The following is a 24,205-nucleotide window of genomic DNA, read 5'->3' as shown; positions in this document are numbered from 1 at the left end:
TCCCGCGAGCCATCCAGAAGCCTTTCGCCCGGTCGGGCGATTATCCCTTCTAATTTCGCCCGGTCGGGCGTTTGGTGGTTCAACTGCATTTCAACAGTTTTCTCGGCAGTTTTGCTGGGAAATAAAAAGAAAAAGGAAACGGATGGTGAAGTGGGGAGAGATACATAGAAAAAGACAGAGGGAGAGAAAGGAGGAGAGGAAGAAGAGAAGGAAGGTATTCCGACCATTATTCCAACCATCAATTCCCGAATCCCGACTCCACTCGAAGAGAGCCACACACCTATGGTTTTGTTTCTACATTCTACTATGTGTATAGGCTAGACTCTCTTTGTTGCTCCAAGTTGTAATCTAGGCTTGTGCATTTGTTTTAACACCTTGAATCGTATGTTCGATACCAACAATGTGTTTGATAATTAAAATGCTACGTTTTTGGCTAATGATGTAGTGTTGTTAAATCTTAACTATCGTCTCTTTAACATAGCTTAGGATTGATCGTTTGTTGGTATGCTATCGATTTAGAACTGTTCAGGGGATAAATTGATAGTGGTTTAGGTAAGTAATTATAGTAGACGACTTTTGTTCCCGCGCGTCTGCAGGAATTAAATGTCGTTGAAAGCTGGTTCATGGAACAAGTGTTCAGCTGACTGTGAACTATACGTCGTAGACATGTTCAGTGCACGCGATTAGGTTGATAATTTTAATCCCGTCGTATGGTTCGTTGTAATGGTGTGTAACAACGCAAGCTTAGAGAGCAACTTGGAGTGACTTGTCTTTCACGTGTTAAAAACCTCACTTTAGTAGCTTAAGTTAGTTAACCTTCTCAAAATCAAAACAAAATCTTTACATGCTTTGTGTCGTCTTATTAAGTGTAAGCAATCTCGCCTCCCTGTGGATCGACACTCGAAATACTACTACGATACTGTATTCTTGCAGTAGTGTAGTATTATTAGAGTTTAAATAATTGAACTTGATAATCTTTATACTTTGTTTGAGAACTCTAAAATACCGCATCAAGTTTTGGCGCCGTTGCCGGGGAGGCAATAGCTTGTTTATGCTTAATTGTTTTAGTTTTTATTTTGTTTTGTTTGATTTTTCTTTTTGAGTTTTATAGGTACATTGTTCGTGTTCTACGGTGTGATAGCCATCTACCACGTCCGGACTTGAAGACGAAGGAGTGTATTATTTTAGGTAAAATAAAAAAAAAATAAAAGAGAAAGTCGTGAATGCACACGAGATCTCAGGGTACACCGCCTTTCGGATTACTCTGTTATCAAAGAAGGAAAGGGTCAGGAAGTTCAGCCGGGTTTGAAATTCAACAGGATTCGCCGAGTCCAATCAGAGATAACCCATTGTTTGAGAGTAGTGACAGTGATCTAGAAGCTGAGTTGATGGCCGACAATAATAACAACAACGCTGTCCCACCACCTGGAGGAAGGTTCGGTGACACTCTTAGGTCGGTAGTCGACTTTCTAGGAGAATTCGCCTACGCGAATGACAACGTGAACATTCCTCCTCATTACATTAGCTTGGTGAACGGGGGAAATCTCTTCCATGGGCGAGACGATGAGGATCCGATGAGCCACCTCAACGCGTTCTATGAATTGACGAACTCTCATCGACCCCCGAATGTGGACCATCATCAGATTAAGAGGGCCTTATTCCCTTTCTCACTGAGGGATAAAGCACGGGCGTGGTATGATTCTATTCCGGGATACAACATAGCCACATTCCAAGAGTTGAAGATGTTGTTCCTCTTGGAATATAACTCTCCGATGAAGATTGAGAAGTTGAGAGAGGAGATCACTACCTTCCGACAGAAATATGATGAGTCTTTTGCGGAAGCGTGGAAGAGGTTCACTGAATTGCTTAGGAAATGCCCGAGCCATGGTCTTGCTCCAGGGCATGAGCTACTCAAGTTCTACAAGGGACTCAATAATGAAGGCACGGGCTTGGTGACTGCAGGCTCTAATGGGAACTTGGACGACTTAACTCACGAGGAAGTGAGAGCCCTGTTCCAAAGGTTGGCGAACAACCAAAGAAATTGGCATAATCCAAGAAGAGCGGCTGAGAAGGTAGGAGATACATTTGGTGCTACCAAAGATGCGGAAAGAGTGACAGCCATTGAGGCTCAATTGGCGGACATTAGTACCCAGATGTCTTCAACGACAAAAGCAGTGAAGTCTCTTCAACTGAATCCTCAACCTCAAGCAGTGACTGTGATGAAGTGTGGACTGTGCCAAGGTGGACACCATACGGATCAATGTCCAAGTCTTCAAGGGCCACCAACGGAGGATGTGAACTACATTGGTAACAATCATCAAGGGTTCAACCAAGGCAATCAATACAACAATCAGCAGAATTGGAGGCCTCAACAAGCAACCTGGAATCAAGCTGGTCCTAGCAACACTTCGGGGACTCAATGGAGGAACAACACTCAACCTCCGGGTTATGAGAAGAAGCCATCAGTCGAGGATCAATTGGGACAGATTCTCTCGTTTTTGACTAAGAGTCAAAGGGAGAATGAGAATTTCAAAGAGAAGACGGTGGAAAAGTTTGGACAGATGGAAGCTACAATGAGGAACCTCGAGACTCAAATTGGGCAGATTGCTACAGCATCGCACACAAGAATTCCTAATGCTATCCCGAGTGATACGGTGCCCAATCCTAAAGGTTTTGAACAGTGCAAGGCAGTTAAGTTAAGAAGTGGAAAGGATCTTGAGTCTCCAATCATGCTAGATGCACAAAATGGCTCGAACATCTTGCACGCAGGGGCGGACAAGTTGTTTGGCTCACAAACCTCGCACGCAGGGGCGGACGAGGGGATTGAGTGGGCTACTACCGAAGCTAGGGAATGTCAACAAGAAAAAGAAGAGTCAACCATGAGTGATATCCACAAGAAGAATCCACTAAGTCCGGCAATGGACCCGAAGTGTCCATTTAATTTTCCAGATTTTATCCCGCCACCACCTTTCCCAGTCGAGAATAAGAAGAAGGGTAGGAAAATAATTCAAGAGAAAGGACTCGATTGGATGATGAACATTATCAGGAAAGTTAATGTAGATGTGTCCCTGGTGGATTTGTTCCTACACTTTCCTAAATTCTCCAAGTTTTTTAAGGATCTTATTGCGAAAAAGGAGAAGATACAAGACGATGGTGTGGTGATATTGAGCGCATTTTGCTCACAATTTGTGAAGGGAAAGATGCCGGCAAAGAGAAGAGACCCTGGAAGCTGTGTGATCCCATGTGAGATGGGAGATAAGGAGTTCCCAAAGTGCCTACTGGATCAAGGCTCGGGAATATCATTGATGGCTCTGAAAACCGCACGGTCAATCGGTCTAGAAGCGAGGATTGAACCAATCGACATTGACCTACAATTGGCGGATCATTCAATTGTGAAACCAAAAGGTATCATCGAGGATGTCTTGGTGAAGGTTGATAGATTTGTACTCCCGGTTGACTTCATTGTCCTAGAGATGGAAGAGGACAAGGATATGCCTATCCTTTTTGGTAGGCCATTTTTAGCAACCGGTGATGTTGTGATAGAGACCAAGACAAATACGGTCATGTTTCGAGTAGATGGAGAGAATGTGGTGATCAAGCAAGAGAAGGCGGGGAAGCGCCTATTGGAGCCTGGATAGAGGTAGACAAGGATGAAGAAGGTCGAGCCAACGACTATAAACAAAGGCGCTGATTGGGAGGCAACCCAAGTTTTTTTGTTTTTATTTTTGATTTCATATGTTGGAGGTTTTGTTTGCTCAATTCTTTCCTCCAACATTTATTTTGAATTGAGTGTTTCTTTTTGTAGTTTTTGTTCTTTTTGTAGGAGCAACTGGGAGTTAGGATTGGAGCTTAGGAGGAAGCACACCTGCAAAGGATTTTTACACCCACCCTCCCACCCGACTGCACTATGGACGTCATGCCAAGTTTGGGGGAGTTTCCTTTCCCTTTACTTTATTTGTCTTCTTTGCATGCATTGAGGACAATGAAGCATTCAAGTTTGGGGGGTTGTGAATGATTTGTGATGCATGATGCATGTTTTGTTTTGGGTGTATTATATGCTAAAATGTTTTGAATTTATGTATTTGACGGATGCATGTTAGATCTTCGGCTTTCTGGTTGGGAAATTTTGCTTAAGTTTACTTGAACTTTGAAGCCTAGGATGAATGGAATGGGTGCATGAAGCTATTTGAAAAGCATGTCGTGATTACATCCGATTTCTTGAGTTGAGGAGAGTATGCAAATCGCACGACTTGTGGAAATTATTTTGGATTGATTTGCTTTATCGAGTGAAGTGCGTGCGTTCGTTTGTGTTAACGATTTGGGAGGATAAGGCACTAGGATGAACTCTATGGCCAAATGATCACATGCCTAGTCCATCAATTGATCCCCTAGAAGCCACCTTGAGCTTACTTCCTTATTCTTTGTGTAAACACTTAGCCACTGAAAAAAGCCTAATTTTAGCCTCATCAATTGACCTTGCTACTATTTGGGTGCTAAATACAAGTTGAGCTTGGTGTTTTGAGTTGTGAGTGTGGGGGTGGTGGACTGTAAAGAGTAAACTTCTCTAGACTTGATGTAACGTGAAAAGAATGAAGTTCTTAGAAAAAAAAAAAAAGACGACCTCCAAATTCGCAAAAGTCGAGGTCTTTACAAAAACAGAAAAAGAAAAAGAAATAATAAGTTGATGAAATAAAGATAGAGCTTCGACAATTGTTTGATGTAATCTTGTCTAGAATAGATCTCAAGTTTGGGGGAGTGTGAGTTGGGTTGTAAAATTTTGGTTGTTCGATCGTTGGAAGGATGTTGTAGGAGGGAAGATTTTGGCACTCAAATGTGTAGCCTTTGAGCTCACTATCCATATTGATCCTACCTCGTCCCTAGCCCCATTACAACCTTGAAACAAGACCTTTGACCTTATCGTTGATGCTTGTGGATGTTGTGTAAATAACTTGGTAGAGTTAAAGAAGTTCGGTTTGAAATCCGTGTGTCTATGTGATTAGTAGTGCTTGATGAGTCGATGATGATGGTTTGAGTTGTTTGATCGCATGCTTGGACTTATTTTGAAGTGCACCTTAACTTGACGTTCTAGGAGGATGAGTGATTGTTCTTGAGAGTGGGAAATTTCGATTGGAAATGTTGGGGGTTTAGATTTTGTCACTCACGTCCTTACATGATTCTTGTTGATGAAAATCTCTTTGCGGGTGAAGTTTGGGTGAGTTTTCGTGCTTAAAATGTACCTTGCTCGGGGCGAGCAAGAGCTCAAGTTTGGGGGTATTTGATGCGAAGCATATTTCTTATACTTTTCCCCCTAAACTACACACTTTTATGTTAATTATAACTCATCAAGTTGTATTTGTATTGAAGTTTAGGAGGGTTGGAAGCTGGAAGTTCACCGGGTGAAATTGGCAAAGCATGCAGAGATCAGAAACTACGCCCGGTCGGGCGATTATGAGCTTCAAAACGCCCGGTCGGGCGAAACGCGTAAAAGCATGAGGAGAGTCCAGAAAGTTCGCCCGGTCGGGCGATTCTTCAAGACACAAAACGCCCGGTCGGGCGTTTCCCGCCAGCCATCCAGAAGCCTTTCGCCCGGTCGGGCGATTATCCCTTCTAATTTCGCCCGGTCGGGCGTTTGGTGGTTCAACTGCATTTCAGCAGTTTTCTCGGCAGTTTTGCTGGGAAATAAAAAGAAAAAGGAAACGGATGGTGAAGTGGGGAGAGATACATAGAAAAAGACAGAGGGAGAGAAAGGAGGAGAGGAAGAAGAGAAGGAAGGCATTCCGACCATTATTCCAACCATCAATTCCCGAATCCCGACTCCACTCGAAGAGAGCCACACACCTATGGTTTTGTTTCTACATTCTACTATGTGTATAGGCTAGACTCTCTTTGTTGCTCCAAGTTGTAATCTAGGCTTGTGCATTTGTTTTAACACCTTGAATCGTATGTTCGATACCAACAATGTGTTTGATAATTAAAATGCTACGTTTTTGGCTAATGATGTAGTGTTGTTAAATCTTAACTATCGTCTCTTTAACATAGCTTAGGATTGATCGTTTGTTGGTATGCTATCGATTTAGAACTGTTCAGGGGATAAATTGATAGTGGTTTAGGTAAGTAATTATAGTAGACGACTTTTGTTCCCGCGCGTCTGCAGGAATTAAATGTCGTTGAAAGCTGGTTCATGGAACAAGTGTTCAGCTGACTGTGAACTATACGTCGTAGACATGTTCAGTGCACGTGATTAGGTTGATAATTTTAATCCCGTCGTATGGTTCGTTGTAATGGTGTGTAACAACGCAAGCTTAGAGAGCAACTTGGAGTGACTTGTCTTTCACGTGTTAAAAACCTCACTTTAGTAGCTTAAGTTAGTTAACCTTTTCAAAATCAAAACAAAATCTTTACATGCTTTGTGTCGTCTTATTAAGTGTAAGCAATCTCGCCTCCCTGTGGATCGACACTCGAAATACTACTACGATACTGTATTCTTGCAGTAGTGTAGTATTATTAGAGTTTAAATAATTGAACTTGATAATCTTTATACTTTGTTTGAGAACTCTAAAATACCGCATCATAAGCCTTCTCCTCGGGGTCCACCGCCGTCCGGAAGTCGGCTAACGCCTTCACCATTTGAGCGCGCGTTTGTTGACGCGTGAAGAATTTGAGCTCCTCGGTGGACCTGCCGAGGGGGGATGCCGACTGGACCTCCTGGGAACTCGGGGTTCCCCCTCGCATCCCGTTGCGCCCGCCTTTGGCCAACCGGGCAAGGTCGGCAACCAAACGAACGAGGGGTCGGGACCTCCTGGGCCGTCTCGGGGAGGTCGTGGGAACCACCGCTGCTGCCGCTATAATCACCGGTATAGTTCAGTATCTGCTTCTTCGGCCAGCCAGCGTCGACATCTGCCCGGAATTTCTCCGACTCGTTGAGCACAAGGTAGCAGTTCTAGTAGGTGAACTCATAGTACTTCCCGGGATCCGGATAGGCTCTCTCCGCAATCCTCCTGCAGTCTTGCTCTGTTTGGCCACTGGTCCGCATGCGGAGGGCGTTGGCGTAAAACCCAAAAATCGAGAGACGGCAGACCTGATTCGGTCCCAGCACTTCCGGCACTCCTCCCCGGTGCGCGGTCTCCTTTCAGGGCAAAATGCCCTGTAGGCTGCGGCTATATTGACCCACAAGTTGACGATCCTCTGGTTGTTCGAAACGAGAGGATCATCGCTGACACTCACCCACGCCTTGTCCACCGCAACGTTCTCCGCGTCCGTCCACTTTCTCCGGACCCGGCTATCCTCACCCGGCTGCGACGACTCGCCAACCTTCTTGGCCTTGCTCTTCTTCTCAGGGGCGCTCTGACCCCGCCCTACTCCCCAGCTTTGAATGGGAGTTTCTGGAACCTCGTTAATATCAAAACCCAACTCCTCTAAGGAGAAGGTCTCATACTGCGTGTACTTTGCATCCGTTGGGGTCGATGTGTGCGAAGAACCGGTGGAAAAATCAAAAGCCGGCCGATAGACGTTTTTCCCCCCGGGCGTCCCCTGCGGCGGTGGCATCATCTGCTGCGCCGGCATCATCTGCATAGGGGGTTGCATCGGCGGTACCCCCTACCAAGCCGGCACACTTCCCCTGGCGGCCATCGGTGGCATCATCTGCTGCCACGGGTATATGTTGTAGTACCCGATCATCGGAGGCCAACCACCTCCCATGGGAGCCGGGAGAGTCTGAGACCTCCCCCGGGAATCGGGGGAGTCTGAGACCCGGTCGTCACTGGAGTACCTTCGTTGGTGTTCTCCATTTCTCGGTGTTGATCTTGTACAGAAATTAAGATAGAGAGAGTACTCGTTAAAACAAGTGGTGTGAATGAAAATGATGTCCAAAGCGCGTATATATAGTGTTTCAAAAAATTAAAAAAATATATTTAAAAATCTGACGCGTGTCTGACGTCGATCCGGGGCATACAATGGCGCCGTGAGGATCGGCGTGAGAATCGGCGTCAGCCTAAGAATCAGCGTGGGCACGCCGATTTCGCCGACGCCACTCGCAATGGTTCGGCGTTAGCACCGGCGTCCGTGAAAAATCGGCGTGTCGATGACGCCGCCGCCATTGGAGATGCTCTTAGGAGTTGGTCTTTTAGCACTCGCACTAGCACAACCATCAGAATTATTTGTCCGGGTCCCTTTAGAATTACGCTTCTTCACTATTTGGTTTTCATCCTCTTTGTGTGTGTTACTCGCTGTAACAACAGTTTCAACAGAAAACTTCACTTCATCATGATCAGTTTTCGTCCTCTTCCTAGTGAAGGTAGCATCATCGAAATCCTCGTCACTTGAATCAGAAGAAGAATTACCTAGGGCTGGGAAAATATACCGAAATACCGCACTTACCGTACCGAAAAAATACCGAAAATATCGAATTTTTGGTATACCGTACTTTTCGGTACGGTATCATACTGTACCGACAGTTTTAGGTACGGTAAAGGTATGCATTTTGTATATACCGCGTTATACCGCATCATACCGCAATTGCGGTATATACCGTAAATTTACGATATATACTGATATAACACGGTATACCGCAAATACGGTATATACCGTAATTGGCGGTATATACCGTAAATTTACGATATATACTGGTATAACACGGTATACCGCAAATATGGTATATACCGTAATTGGCGGTATATACCGCAGATATACCATATTTAACATATTTATTATTTATAAATATATTATTATATAATTTTATTAAACATAATTGAAACCTAAAGGGAGGAATTCTTGCAACCCTAGAACATTATCTCCGCTGCACCCCCGCACCGCACCCCCGCACCCACGACACACACAGAGGCTCCGCAGACGCAGTCGACAGCCACTCCACCACCACCGTCCGCCGGTACCGTCAGCTACCTCATTCATTGATTTTTTTTTCTAGTTACTTGATTTTCTGTAGTTTGTTGTTTTAATGAGAGCGTAGATTTCCTCCATGACCTAATAAGGTAGGAATCCTGATTTACCTTGCTGAGATGCCTTAGATGATGACCGTAATTAATAGAGATAGCGTATGTATGCAGATGAGGTAGCGTATGTATGCAGATGCAATTTAGGTAATTCATGATCATCTGCTTCTTGCTTGGAGAAGTAATGATTTTTATTGAGCGCATTTGCATTTTGGAATGGCGATTTAAAATTGATTTCTTAAATTTAACACAGCAGCCTTCTCTGTGCCCTTTCGGAAGAACAAAGCAAAATGTACACCTATTCTTAATTTAACACAGCAGCCTTCTCTGTACCTTTGAGAAGAACTATGACTAATTATAATATTTTGTCTTTTCAGGATGGAATCCGAAGATTCTCATACTCTTAGTGACCCCAATCTGCCTATTTCAGAATCACCAAATACTTCAACAAATGATGATGGTTCTAGTCGAAAATGACCAATTGAAGTAGAAGGTGCAGCAGACAAACCTCATCTACCTCATACAAAAAGAAGCAGAAGTCCATATTGGGAGCATTGCAAAAAAGTGACAAAGGATACGAGTAGTGGCAAGATACAAATAGGGGTATGTAATTACTGCAAAACTGAAATACCAGCTATTCGTGGGAGTACTAGTGGCTTGAAAAAATCATTTAGTCAACAGGTGCAAGTTAAGTCCATTGTTTGATGTGAGTAGTGAGAAAGGTCAAACGGTGTTGACGAAAGAGACAATGCAACAAGGAAGTAGCATCGTTCCTCACTCTTTTAGTCAGAAAAGGTGTGAAGTGAAGATGACTCAATATGTGATCAAAGATGAAGTGTGTTTTTGAGTTGTTGAGAAGCCTGGATTTGTTGCTCTTGTGAATGAGCTTGAACCGAGATTTCAAATGCCCAATCGAAAGAAAGTGGCAGGTATGGTTATACGTTGTTTTTAGATGAGAAGAAAAAAATTCAAAATGTTCTTAATGGACAAAGAGTCAGTATTACTACTGACACATGGACATCTATGCAGAATATAAATTATATGGTTGTCACAGCACATTTTTTGGATAATGATTGGAAGTTGCATATGAGAATAATCAACTTCGCTAAAATCACAAGCCATGTAGGGGAAGAAATTGGAAAGTTGATTGAGATTTGTTTCAGGGAATGGGGAATAGAAAAATTGTTTTCAATCGTAGTTGATAATGCATCTTCTAATGATACTGCGATTGAATACTTGAAAAGGAGAATGAGAACTGATAAAACTTTGATGTTCGACGGGAAGTATTTGCATTTAAGATGTGCTTGCCATATACTTAACTTGATTGTTAAAGATGGTTTGAAAGAGCTCAAATCTTCAATTAAGCCTATAAGGAATGCAGTTTTGTTTCTTCATTCTTCACCTGGAAGATTGAACAAATTTAGGGAGTTTGCTATACTAACTAAGTTTTCTAGTACATCAACAGTGCCCATGGATGTGAAAACTAGGTGGAATTCTACCTATAAAATGCTTGATATTGCATTAAAGTATAGAATTGTGTTTGAGAGAATGGCTGAAGAATGTGTTCCTTTCATAAAATACTTTCGTGAGAATGATGAAAAGGGTAGGGCAATGATGCTTCCAAGTGCAGAAGATTGGGATAATGCAAAAGCTTTTGTACACTTTCTCAAAAAATTCTATGATCTGACTTTACAGTTAAGTGCTTCAAAAACACCTACGTCTCATTTGATTTCACTTTCAATGTTTGCTTTACAAATTGAGATTGAGAAAAAAGTGTACTGATTCGGATTTGACTCTCTCAAAGGTTGCAAAAGCAATGAAACTGAAATTTGACAAATATTGGGGGATTGGAGTACAGTGAATCCACTGATTTTTATTGCTAATGTCTTGGATCCGAGGAACAAACTGCAAATGCTTAAAGTTAGTGTAAAAAAACTGAAAGTCGGGAGCTTAACAAATGTTGATCAAGTTCAACAGGTTCAACACTTGTGTGATCTATTTAAAGATGACTTGGTAAGTTTGTGGGCAGAGTACAAGGGAGTAAATGACACCGTGTTGAATCAGACGCCACTTCTAGAATGCGAGGATGTTGGAGACAGCAGTAACAAAGGTGATTTGCATCTTTTTGATGAATTGTACGATGGGGTGCAGGAGGAAATTGAACAAGACCAACTGAATCGAATATCAAATGAAGTGGATAAGTACCTAGCTGATGAGATGGAGAAGAGGTCTTATCCTAATTTTGATCTTTTGGAATGGTGGAAATTAAATGCATCTAGGTATCCAATCCTTTCCCTAATTGCGAAGGATATCTTTGCAATTCCAAGCTCAACGGTCGCAAGTGAGTCGGTTTTTAGCTTAGGTAAAAGGGTTGTGGATCCTTTTAGAACGTGTTTGAGTCCAAAAATGGTGGAGGCATTGGTGTGCACTAATGATTGGCTTAGAGCTGAAAATTTCAGCTTATATAAGGATCCTACTGATGATGATCTTGAATTTTATAGAGAAATTAAAGAAATTGAAAAGAGTATGTTGCTTTACTCTTTAGTATATATTATTATATTTATATCCTTATAGATGTTAATTATTCTTTTGTGATTCTTTTGTAGATCAAAACATGAGCTAAGATGCTTTTAAAGCAATACCTCCTACCTGAGCTAATCCTTTAAACTTATGGTTTGCCAAGGTATGTCATGGCAAAACTTTTATTTCTTCATTGGTGTATATTAATCTGTTATAAAATTTGCTTTGCATGTAATTGTTTATCAATCTGTGAGCTTTGAATCATGTAGTTGTAATTTGTGTATGTACTACTGCCAATTTCTGATTGAAATAGTGGTACTATACTTGGAGAACTAGTATAGTTTTGTTGTTGTCTAGGAACAGATATTGAAATTAATTTTTGATGTAACTGGAAAAATAGAGCACATGCACGTAATAAGTAATTATACAACTAAAACAATTATGACAGAGTATATTCAATATCTAATCAAACAGATGTCTTTCAAGTTTTTTTGTTAGGTAGTAGTATTTGTTAATTGTTAAGATATTATAGTTTGTTAGTAGTCTTTTACTGTTATGTTTTAGATTATTATATTTATTAGTTGTTATAAATAGGGCGTTTATATTCGGTAGAAGAACTGTTCAGAGTTACATATGTTAATGTATCTAACCAATACCACGGCTAATGTTTCCCCTTCTTTGTCAACTCAGGTGTTGATGATGATTGATGTCATCTCAGGTCGCTCCCCGTTGGCTCTGCCATGCTCCTCCCCGTGTCGGTTCTTTGGATTAGTGACATCTTTTTTGAAGTTGAATGGATTTTGAATGTCATGAACTATGTTTGCTTTGTGATGGATTTTTATCACTTTGGATATTTCCTAGATGTTTAAAATGATATTTTTGCTATTTAATGCCTGAATGTTAGGTTTTGACATGCGGTATTCGGTATACCGTACCGTGATTTCGGCATACCGAAATGTCGGTAAGGTAACAATATCTAAATTTTGGTATACCGACCGGTATACCGAAAAAAGCGGTACGGTAAAGGTAAGGTTTTTGGTCATACCGCACTTTTCTGTACGGTATGCGGTATGGCAATTTCGGCACGGTATACCGTACCGTTCCAACCCTAAAATTACCATATGTTTCCTTTGAGAATCAAATCATCATTTGCCACAGCAGGTAGCAAGGAAATAGAGAATGAATGTCAGAGATTTAATAAAATTGGAATACCATACAATTCAAAATGAGAATCATTAAACAAAAATCCATTTTAAAGAAAAAATTGTTTAGTTAATATGAAGCTGATTAAGATCACGTAACATGACCAAGAAATTTCTCTGACTGATATGAGAAATCTACTTCCCTGCAAAAATTATCCACAATCAACTTCAACTTACCAGTTAACCCGTAATGATTTTGACTTGGTACTAATGTAAAACAGCACTTAGCATTCACATTCAAGATATTTCGACATACAAAAGTGTCATTGCATCATATGTATATCATGTGTTTTAGTGAGTCAAATTCGCAAGCAAGGTCTCTTTATTCCATCTATTTTTCATGATGAAAAACAAACTACTTTATCACTACAAAATTCCACGCAAGAGCAGGACAAAAATTTTCATCCGCTAAGGAAACGTTTCATTTTTAATGGGATAGAGAAAGTATCTATTAACGAAGCGCATCAGAAAAAGAAGAGATCTAGGAAAAGAATTGTAAGGGGAAAAGAGGATATACACATATAGGCAATAGCAAACAGTTCTTCCATATCAGGGGAATGGAAGAACATTATGTGTTTCGTAGGGGTTTTATCAACCCAATCAGATGACATATAGCCTCATCCAGCTAGATTGTAATAGTGAGTTATTTTTTGACCCACAGAGAATCAACTAAAACAATAACCAAATAACCTGCCTCTAGCATCAACCAGTGTTCTCCTTTTAGCAATTCATTATGCGCATGCTTAAAAGTCTGAAAATAGAAATTCACATATTTGGTCAACCTAAACTGAAATAAAGCATCCCATTAGTATTTGCTGCCCTTGGACGTGAGCCTTATTCAGAAGGATGTTTCAAATACCACTATAGATGCTATGAAGAGAACGATATCGGGCATGTTGGGTTTACTGCCATCAGAACAATTTCAAGTGATGATTGATGCTTTGTGGGAATCTCTTTCCAAGCTGTTGATATCTTCAATGATGACAGGGTATGCTTACTCTTGTTGATGTTATATTGATCAGCTTATTGTCTACAAAATTGAACACCTTATACATGTGGAATGCGGTAAAAATGCTTCAAAATACAGTTTGCCTACTTAACACTGATGATACAATGAGGAATAATGAACCTAGTATCCTGTTTCTTGACACTCTCTGTGTTATGCCAAGGTATAGTGCTTTATTCATATAGTTTCTGTGACTCCAAATTTGCATTATTCATATCGAGTACATTATTCATGCAATTTATGAAACTGCTTAGTCCTTAACTTTGTGGCATATTTTAATAAAAACATGAAACAGGCAAGCTATGTGTTTGAGTAACTAAACAGTAAACACTCAAATTGAATAAATTATGTTTACAGAACATATTTTTTTAATTAAAAAAAATGGTTTTATCTATAGTATGTAAAACATCATTTATGGACTGGCTTATGTTTCATTTTAAGAGAATGTATAGATTGATTGCTGAAATTTCTCTTGCTAAGGTAGCCGCCGTTGCCTGTATAAATAGGTGATGCTTCTAGTTGTTACCTATTTATCTCTTGTTTCATGCAGGTACACTCTTCGAAATGCTGAATATAGGCTCAGCCTTGAGAGGAATCTTGAGATATATGAAGGAAATACCTATAACTTGAAAAATGAAGATTTGCAACTTGAAGCTGAGGAGGCACTGAACGAAGAGGGAAAGTGTGGAAAAAATACCCAAGAGAGATTGTCACCATCTGATGCATTTGAAGAGTGGACATGTAACATACCGGGTTTTGGTGAAATGACCCCTGAAGCTCGAAGATACATTTTGACGATGCATTCTCGTTTGTCTTCAGTTAAAAAGGTATGTTTCTAGAAGTTTGTGAATTGTGATGGATATAGTTCATGTTCCCTGATTGACCTACCTTCTAGTTGATAGTTGCTGTCATCTTGGAAACATTGACAGCTGGTCTTTTAGGATTAACTGGAGAATATAGTGGAGCTTTTGCACCAAAAGTTTTATGAACATTATAAAACCACGAAGTATATTATCCATTTTCAAGAAGACGTCTTACCATTACATCACAGATTGATTACTCTGGCAATGTTTAGGAATAGGTTTGTAGCATGTTTCTATTATTTAAGCTTTATTTGGAAACCTGTTGTCTAATTTTCTTGATGCATCGGGGGAGCATAGTTATTAAAGGTGCAAGGTACACCTGTGGCACAAAGTTATCAATTTCTTTTTAGCACGAGATTTAAGAAATTATATTTATTGAGTTAATTGGAGAGAAAATAAAGTAGTGAGGTAAAGAGAGAATAAAGTAAGAGAGTAAGTGGGTTGTTTTTTGCTTCACCATCGAAACAACCTTGCCCTCAATTTTCTAACCTCCATCCTCAAGTGTACAGTTCACCCCAGTTGTTCTCCACTGCCACTCAGTTCCACCACAGTCTGCATCACATGAAACCCTAGTTTCACGCACAGCCTTGATTTCCTCCAACACTGCTATTTTGCCCCCAGTTCCTGTATTGCTGCCATGCCATAACATGCTCCACCACTGCGCACTGCAGAAGAAACCCTAGTTTCACCGACCACTCATACCCCGACCCGTGCTCCCCGTCACGAGTCACGACCTCATGTGCTCAATCTCACCTGGTCCGCTGCTACTCTGCTCCTGTGCGTGTGTATCCAATCGGACCCTACTGCACAATGTGGCTCTGCCCAACAGAGTTTTGATGCCAACTGCCAAGTTTCGCTTTCTGTAGGATGTGGTTGTAATTGCTTTGCACCTTGCTAGTGTTGACTTGTGGGTGCAACACTTTTCCCACTTGATGACAAAATTTGGGAGCTTACTGACAGTTGAGATATGTCAGTTGGAACAATTTCAGACCTTATTATACTGTTTAGATGGCAAGGCAATTGATTGCTGCACTCTAGTAATTGTTAGTTTCATTAATTAGGTATCTCTTCATTTATTGTTGAGTCGTATTTTATTACTTGGGTCTCTAATTATTATGTTTATTTTCAAATGTTAAGTTGTTAGTTTATACTATTATTGTTGCGTCAAGCCCATAAGAGCATCTCCAATGGCGGACGTCCGGGACGTCCGCCATTGTGGCGTCGAAGGTCGGATACGGACGTCGGGTGTCCTCGGACGTGCGGACGACGGGCGGGCGGACGTCCGCCATTGTGGAGTGGGTCGGACGTCCGGGTCGGACGTCCGGTAATTTTTTTTTAAACTCTATATATACGGCTCGTTGAACTTCATTTCATTCGCACCACTTGTGTTAACAAGTTTCTCTCTTCTTTTACTACAAATTTCATTTCTACTTAATGGAGAACGATAGGAACTCTCCTGCCACGAGCGAGTCGTAGACTCCGGCGTTTCCCATCGACCTGGAGGGAAACGTTAGCGGAAATGCGACAACAGTTCCGACAATGTCGGGGATGGGTGGAATGGGTGGGATGATGTCCCCTTATATGTAGAATTGGATGAGTGGGATGGGTGGTATAATGCCCAGGGCTGCGGGGATGGGGGGCATGACCCCAAATATGATGATGCCGGGGATGGGGATGGGGATGGGGATGGGGATGGGGGCATGACCCCAAATATGATGATGCCGGGGCCGGGGATGGGGATGGGGGCATGACCCCAAATATGATGGGGATGGGTGGGATGATGCCGGGGATGATGGCGGGGATGATGCCGGGGGGAGGGGGTGGCAGGGGCCCACAAGCGGACGATGTCTATCGGCCAGTTATCGGTATGCTGTCTACTGATACCCCCTCCACTTATGTTCCGGAGACTCAGTTCACCAGCTTGGAAACTTTCTCTTTAGAGGAGTTGGGGCTATCTCCAGTCAGGGAGACTCCAGACAGGGGGAAGGGACGTGGCAAGGGCAAGGGGAAAGCCCCGGGCTCTTCCTCGCGAACGGTGGCAGAGGAGGAGGATGAGGATGAGACGGGAAAGAGGACGGTATGGAGCCCGTGGGAAAATGTCGCGCTTGCGAAGGCTTGGGTTTCAGTAGTCGAGGATCCCTATGTCGGTGCCAACCAACATATTGACAGACTGTGGTATCGCATCGCTGAAGCCTACCACACACACAAACCGGCTGGGGCGAAGCGTCGCGTTCCCGAATAGTGCCGGAAACAGTGGGAACGGTTGAGGCCTAAGCTTAGTCGATTTGCGGGCCTCTACCAAAACAATCTCCGCCAGGCAAGCAGCGGTATGTCCGAGGAGGATGTCCGGAACCGTGCCTTTGCTCAGTACCCTGACAGAGCCTTGAAGTTCAAACAATTCGATCAGTGGGAGGCCTTTCTCGTGGTGAAGGATTCCCCAAAGTTTTGTGGGGGAGTCGAATCGGGCTGGGCGAAGCGGACGAAGATCAACGCTTCTGGTGAATACAGCAGCAGTGCTGGTTCGCACGAGCTCCCAGAAGCCAACGAAGTGTCCCCGCTACCTCAATCAGACTCTCGCCGCCGTCGTCGCCCGGTTGGGCAAAAGGCTGCGCAGCGGAGGGCTAGGGGAAGCAGCAGCGGGTCGTTCGAGGTCCAATCGGAGGCCCCTGCTCCCCCAGAAGATATCGACCGACTCGCCCGCGCGCAGTTAACGACTAGCTTGGTCCGGACCATGCATAGGTGGCATAGCACGACCGATCCGGTGTACAAGAGGATGTTGAAGGATGCCATCGATGGATGTCGGCGCGATTTGGGGATGCCACCCATTGGAGATGATGGCGCCGAGATTAGCGGCGGGGACGACGGGGCCGGCACGGGCCACGGGGCCGGCACGGGCGACGAGGACAGCGCGGAGTGAGCCAGGGATATTGGACTATGTATTTTTCTTTTTTTGAATGACTATGTATTTTGTTTTTTTTCTAACTATGTTTTTTTTATGTTTTATGACTATGTATTTTTGCCCGTGTGGATGTGTATCCAATCGGACCCTACTGCACAATGTGGCTCTGCCCAACAGAGTTTTGATGCCAACTGCCAAGTTTCGCTTTCTGCAGGATGTGGTTGTAATTGCTTTGCACCTTGCTAGTGTTGACTTGTGGGTGCAACACTTTTCCCACTTGATGACAAAATTTGGGAGCTTACTGACAGTTGAGATATGTCAGTTGGAACAATTTCAGACCTTATTATACTGTTTAGATGGCAAGGCAATTGATTGCTGCACTCTTGTAATTGTTAGTTTCATTAATTAGGCATCTCTTCATTTATTGTTGAGTCGTATTTTATTACTTGGGTCTCTAATTATTATGTTTATTTTCAAATGTTAAGTTGTTAGTTTATACTATTATTGTTGCGTCAAGCCCATAAGTATATGGGTCTATCTTTAGGGTTTAGGCTTTAGATTTAGTTACTTCACTTTCTCATCTATAGCTATTGTTTCCTACATTTCATCATTTATAAACATCATTTGGAGTTTAGTAAATAGGTTGCGACAGTTTTTTTTTGTTTTTTTCTTCTTCTGTCCTTTCGTTGGTTTTATCATCTCAACCGTCTTTGCTCTACCATTGAACCTTTTGTTTTGTTCATATTAAACCCTTTGAATGTCCATGACAGGAACATCGAATATTTCAGGTTGTAATTATTCATTTCGCCTCTTTTTTCCTTCTTTGAGTAAAGAATTAGAGGTAGAATACCATGCCACGTCCAGCCTCTGACATGAATACATTGTGGTATACTAGGATCTAATTACTAATATAATACTCCCTCCGTCCACAAAAAATAGGCAAGGTTACGAATGACATGGGTTTTAATGTATAATTGGTAAAGTAAGAGAGAGATAGGAAAAAGTAAGAGAGAGGGAGGGAAAAGGTAGCGGAATGGGTGTTAGTGGATTGTGAGGTCCACATTTAGAATGATGTGTAGTTAGTAATGGTTGAAAACTTTCTATTTCTAGGCTTAGTCTAATTTTGGTGGACACTCCAAAATAGTAAAACTAGTCTATTTTTTTGTGGACGGAGGGAGAAATATATACATATCTTTGTCTATTACTCTATTGTTTATGTGATAACTTGGTAGATATATTGAATCATGTTGTCCTTGCTTCTGGTATTCGAAAGTTATCTCCTGCATTATTCATTAAGATACAATGACATATGTATTTGAATTATTTTAGTCTTATCATTGTTTCCATTATGTTTGTGGGTTATAAAATTGATAGTTTTGGTTTGCTTTATGTGTTTTGATGGATTTTTGTTGATTGAAGATTTTGAGGCCTATACTTGTTTTCTGAAATTTTATTTGATATTTCACCATTCTCAGGAGCTCCATGAAGTCAAGAGGAAAAGTGCAGCTCTTCAGATGCAGCAGTTTGTTGGGGAAGAAAAAAAATGATTTGTTGGATTATTTAAGATCATTGCAGCCTGAGAAGGTGAGGCTTCCATTATTCCATATACTCACTAACAACTGTTAACTAGTATGACCTAGTACATGTTGTGCTTTGATTACTTTGGAAGGATAGTGAATTAAATTAGCTTTCTATTTAGTCATATGTTGCATGTCAATGGTTGTCACAGCTTTAATATCTCCAGCCAGCAACTAATTCCACCTCATTGAAGGCTTTATAGTTTCTATCACTTTTCAACCTTTTTTTGTTGGCTAGGAGTTCATTTATGCTTCCAATGCATATATTTTCTTTTATGTATCAAAATCAAATGTATGTTGGTCTATCAAAATCAAATGTATTTATGCCTTCCAACTTGATCATTAGTGTCATTTTAGAGAGACAAATAATCTTGGGAGAGATAAGTACATTTTAGAGATCTTCTAATGTAAATTTCTTGTTTGCTTACATAACATTGTCAAAAAGCTATATATCCCCCACTTTTTAAATAGAAGAAAGACAAGCTTCATAAAGTAGGATCATGGTTGCTTTCATTAGACTCATTCACCATTCTTTTTCCTTTTCTTCTCTTGATGTTACATGTGCTCGCCCCATCTTGGTAATGAACAGGTAGCAGAGTTATCAGAACCAACATCGCCTGAACTAAAAGATACAATGCATTCAGGATGTATAGGTTGCACTTAGTTTGTTATCATTTATTTACATGAATGGGTTCTTTGCTATATACAGCCCGCGTACTATTTCAAGTAGAAAATTGGGAGAGCTTTTCAGCCATGATTTCACTCCTAACCGTTTCTCAAATCAAAAGTTATGAATCTTAGTAATTGGAAATATGATAGACCTGAACAAGAGATGGTGTTTGTTTGTGGGAAATAACAATAGGAATGTGATACGTGTGTTTAGGTGCATGCTGCTGGGACATTACTTGAGGGGCTTAGAATACCGACTCCAACTTATGGAGCTCCTTTCATTACCAACCGACACTTCCAGTGGCCAACACTTTGTTTAAAGAGATGTCAACAGTTTTTCGCCGTCCCATCTTTCGAGATGCCTACAAATCAGCAAGTGATCTCCGGTGGAAACCCTTGTCGGTCAAAAAAAGATATCAACAATTGTCTTTAACATTTTCCTCACATGTCTCTGTATATGTCATTATGTAAATCATCTTCTTCTGTATCTGAACCTTGGGTGGATTCAACATCTCAATTCTCAAGTGTAAAAGACTGATAATAATATCAATATCAAAGTTGGGGTTTTGTTTACTTATAAATCTGACTTATTTGTAACTTCTAGCTGCAGAATCTCCAACCCCTTAATTTTCGCAAGTTAAAAAAGCGTCGATTTTGTAACTAATGAAACTATGATGCGCTTAGAGCATCAGCAATGGCGCCTGTCCCGGTGGAATTTCGACCGGCATGCCGGAATTCCGCGGCGGACATCCGCCATTGTGCATGGTATGCATGGATATGGAATTCCGCCGAGGACACCGCAGTTCCGTGGCGTTACGCGGAATTTCGTCGCGACGGGCGTGCGGACGTCCGCCATTGCGTTGACTCCCACGGATGTCCGCGCAGAATTCCCGTTTATTGCATTAAATTTTTTTAATTGTGGGAAGTCCTTTGGGAAGTCCTTGGGGATGTCCGCCACTGTGCAGTGAGAAGTCCTTATGACGTGGCAGTGCAGTGGGAAGTCCGTATGACGTGGCAGGAGATGTTTTTGGGAATTCCGCGGGGAATTCCGCCGGAAATTCCGCGCCAGCTGATGCTCTTATAATGCAGAGCTTCCGAACCAGTAGCATAAAATCTCTATGAATCCGCTTATGATAATGTAAATATGGAACTATGAATTTGCTTATCGACTATCGTACATGGGAATTTAAAATTTGTACATATTTCTTCAACACCAAAATCACGAATTCATTCAATAAAATAATGAATCAGTCCATCAGTCCTAGATCTTTACCGTATCATCTAAGCGTTGAAAATCGTTCTTAATTTTTATTTTTAAATGATTTAATATTATTTAGCCGATTTATATATACTGGAGTATATTGAGAGATAGTTTTGGGAAAAAGAGCGAAATCTTATATCATAACTAGGTTATATGAGTCCATCAATCCTAATGCGACAGATCTTTACAAAAAAATATTATACAGCAAGGCTAGATGGAATATTCGACGATATTGTAATTGCATTTTTATAATGAATGCAATGTTGTAGATTTATTGTATACATTGCTTCAATTACCTTATTTATTTTCTTTTTCCTACTTTAACAATTTTTGTGTTAAAAAAACTTGTGACATACCCTGATACCCAACATCTATGTTTTTCTGAACGTGTGACATATAATATCTCAATTTATTAATTTTCAAAATGGCAAAACAAATCATAATTTAATCTAATTTTAGTTTTGGAAGCAATTGGCTCTTTTTATTAAGCTTGAACTTTCTAGGCTTATACCATAATTAAGTTTTTATGAGCAAATTAATTGAAGTTTTTCGAATATATTAGTACTCTATTGTTAGAGCATTTCTAAGGGAAAAAAAGTATATTGAGAAGGTATATTTCTCATTTATCTGATTATTATACCTTCTTAAAAAGTAATAGACTCCAAGGAAAGAAGATAAACTAAAAAGTCAAACAAAAATAACTAACATTTTACATTTTCTATCCAGAAGAGGTAAACATACATTCTCAAAATGAAAGAAGATATAATACCTTTTTAAATATCCTTTTCAATTGGAGTATAAAATTTTATGAAAAATAAAATATGGTAGTTATTTCTTTTTACCTTTCATTTATTCTCTCTTTTAAATCAATAATGAAAGATATTATCTCATACTAGCCCTGATTATGCTTTGCCTCACGCGCCGTCGTTCACTCTGCACTGCACGCTTGATTCTGATCCATCATCCTCGACTCAGTCACTCCGCATCTTCAAATAACCCCACAAGCGACCTCTCCCGCCTGCTGCACGGCCCCGTCCCACGCGCTCACCTTCTCCAAGTTCACGCTCGCGTCTTCCTCCTCCACGCACACCAGAACGACCTCATCGCCACTCGTCTCATCGGCCGCTACCCCTCCGATTCCGCCCTCAAAGTCTTCCATCATCTGCGGAACCCTAATATCTTCCCCTTCAACGCTATCATCAGAGTGCTAGCCGAGGAGGGTTTTTCCTCCAACGCTTTTGTTATTTATAAACAGCTGAAATTCCGCCAAATTTCGCCCAATGATTTGACATTTTTATTTCTATTCAAGGCGTGCTCTAGAGGCGCTATCGGTGGGGATATTGTTAAGCTAGTTCATGCTGATGTCTTCAAATATGGCGTCGTCTGTGACCCTTTAATCTGCAATGGACTGCTGATGGTTTATGCCAAGGCGGTGAAGGATTTGAGCTCTGCTCGCAAACTGTTCGATGAAATGCCTGACAGAAATTTGGTTTCTTGTTGGACTTCTTTGATTTCTGGGTATGCTAAGATTGGGTTGGCTGGTGATGCCTTGGAGCTTTTTGTGATAATGCTCAAGGAAAATTTGTGCCCTGAAAGCGATACGATGGTTAGTGTATTATCTGCGTGTTCTAGCTTGACTGCTCATCAAGTTGAGAAATGGGTGAATTCATTGACACAGTTAGAAAAGAGTGAATTTTGCAGTGATTTAGCGTGCGATTATGTGAATACTGCGCTCGTTTATTTGTATGGTAAATGCGGAGATGTGGAAAATAGTAGAAATTCGTTTGATGAGATATCTGATGATGGAAAAAAGAGTGTTCTTTGCTGGAATTCTATCGTAGGTGCTTATGTTCAAAATGGTTGTGCATTGGAGGCTTTGGATGTTTTCAAATCAATGATGGAGGACTATAACCGTCGTCCAAACCATGTAACCATGGTTAATGTGCTGTCTGCGTGTGCTGAGGTCGGTGATTTGGATCTTGGCTCGTGGGTTCATGAGTACTTGAGGAGTGGAGGGCAGAAGGGTGTGCTATCATCAAATGTCAATCTTGCTACTGCATTGATTGATATGTATTCAAAATGTGGGGATTTGGACGGGGCTAGGGGGTGTTTGAGCAGATGAGCAAGAAGGACGTGGTCTCGTTCAACGCCATGATCATTGGCCTTGCTGTCAATGGCAAGGGTGATGAAGCTCTAAGGCTTTACTCTGAGATGCAAGAGCTTTCTCTGCATCCTGATTCTGGAACTCTACTTGGAGTGTTGTGTGCGTGTAGCCACTCTGGTCTGTTAGATAAAGAGCGTGAAATTTTTGAAGGGATGCTCCGGAGCAATTCAGTTGTCCCTAAATTGGAGCACTATGCTTGTTATGTGGATCTCTTGGCCCGGTCTGGTCTCATCGATGAAGCACTTGGTGTGGTCGCCTCCATGCCTTTTGAACCTAACAACTTTGTGTGTGGCGCACTGCTTGCTGGCTGTGTGCTCCACAATAGGTTGGAGCTGGTTCAGGCTCTCTCCACCGATCTTGTCAAGGTTGATCCCATGAATTCTGCTGGTTACATTATGCTGTCCAACTCGTTTGCCTCAGATTGTCAATGGCGCCATGTCATGAAAACTAGAGGGGTTATGAGGGAGAAGGGGGTGGCCAAGCAGCCGGGGTGTAGTTGGATCAAGATTGGTGGCATTGTGCACGAGTTTGTCGCTGGATCTGCTTCGTGTCGTGAGTTTGAAAGTGTTCATCAAGTGTTGGAATCATTATTGAAAGAAATGAGACTAGTTGGTTCCTAGTCTTTGCCCTTTTTCCTAGTATTTGGTGAAGCTTTAGGGTTTAGGGTTTTTAGGGTTCAAATTGTCTGGAGATCGGAGCATGTGGTGATTTGAGATACCTTTAGCTCTCACATCATGTCAGATAGGCTAATGTGTTCATAGGCTGCCTCAGAAATAGTATAAAATTCAAAAACACATTATGCAGCAAGTTTGATTGCTGCATTATGGTATGGAATTTTCACACAAACAGTATTATTTTGACACTAACAAATTTATTTTATTGATAATTTTAGGTATTAGTGTCAATTTGAAGTCATTTGCTAATAAAAAAAATTAGATGAATTTTAATATTTATGCACCTCCGGCCAAAAAACTTTTTTTTTAACCTAAAACGTATGAAATTGTTGGAATAGTAAATAAACTCGATTTTGTAATGAAAATATTAGATACTCTCTCCGTCCCACTTCAGGAGTCCCGATTAACCATTTTTGTGTGTT

General features: G+C 41.3%; 1 protein-coding gene, 1 non-coding gene and 2 pseudogenes across 2 annotated transcripts; 3 read left to right on the top strand and 1 right to left on the bottom strand.

Moving 5' to 3' along the window:
* Nucleotides 1-1,223: 1,223 nt before the first annotated feature.
* Nucleotides 1,224-3,638, top strand: LOC121790499. Its single transcript, XM_042188694.1, has 2 exons — nucleotides 1,224-2,375; nucleotides 2,487-3,638. The coding sequence occupies exons 1-2, from the start codon at nucleotides 1,224-1,226 to the stop codon at nucleotides 3,636-3,638; spliced, it is 2,304 nt and encodes a 767-aa protein (XP_042044628.1).
* LOC121790501 lies at nucleotides 1,785-1,891 on the bottom strand. Its single transcript, XR_006048286.1, has one exon. It is a non-coding gene; the product is annotated as a small nucleolar RNA R71 (small nucleolar RNA).
* A 7,221-nt stretch (nucleotides 3,639-10,859) lies between the features above and the next one.
* LOC121790498 lies at nucleotides 10,860-19,679 on the top strand (annotated as a pseudogene).
* Nucleotides 19,680-21,849: 2,170 nt separating this feature from the next.
* Nucleotides 21,850-23,950, top strand: LOC121790500 (annotated as a pseudogene).
* Nucleotides 23,951-24,205: the final 255 nt, after the last annotated feature.

Source organism: Salvia splendens, unplaced genomic scaffold (genome assembly GCF_004379255.2).
Source record: "Salvia splendens isolate huo1 unplaced genomic scaffold, SspV2 ctg532, whole genome shotgun sequence".
In the NCBI taxonomy this organism is placed as follows: Eukaryota; Viridiplantae; Streptophyta; class Magnoliopsida; order Lamiales; family Lamiaceae; genus Salvia; species Salvia splendens.
The sequence above is the reverse complement of the archived record's forward strand: the minus strand, read 5'-3'. Positions and strand labels throughout refer to the sequence as shown.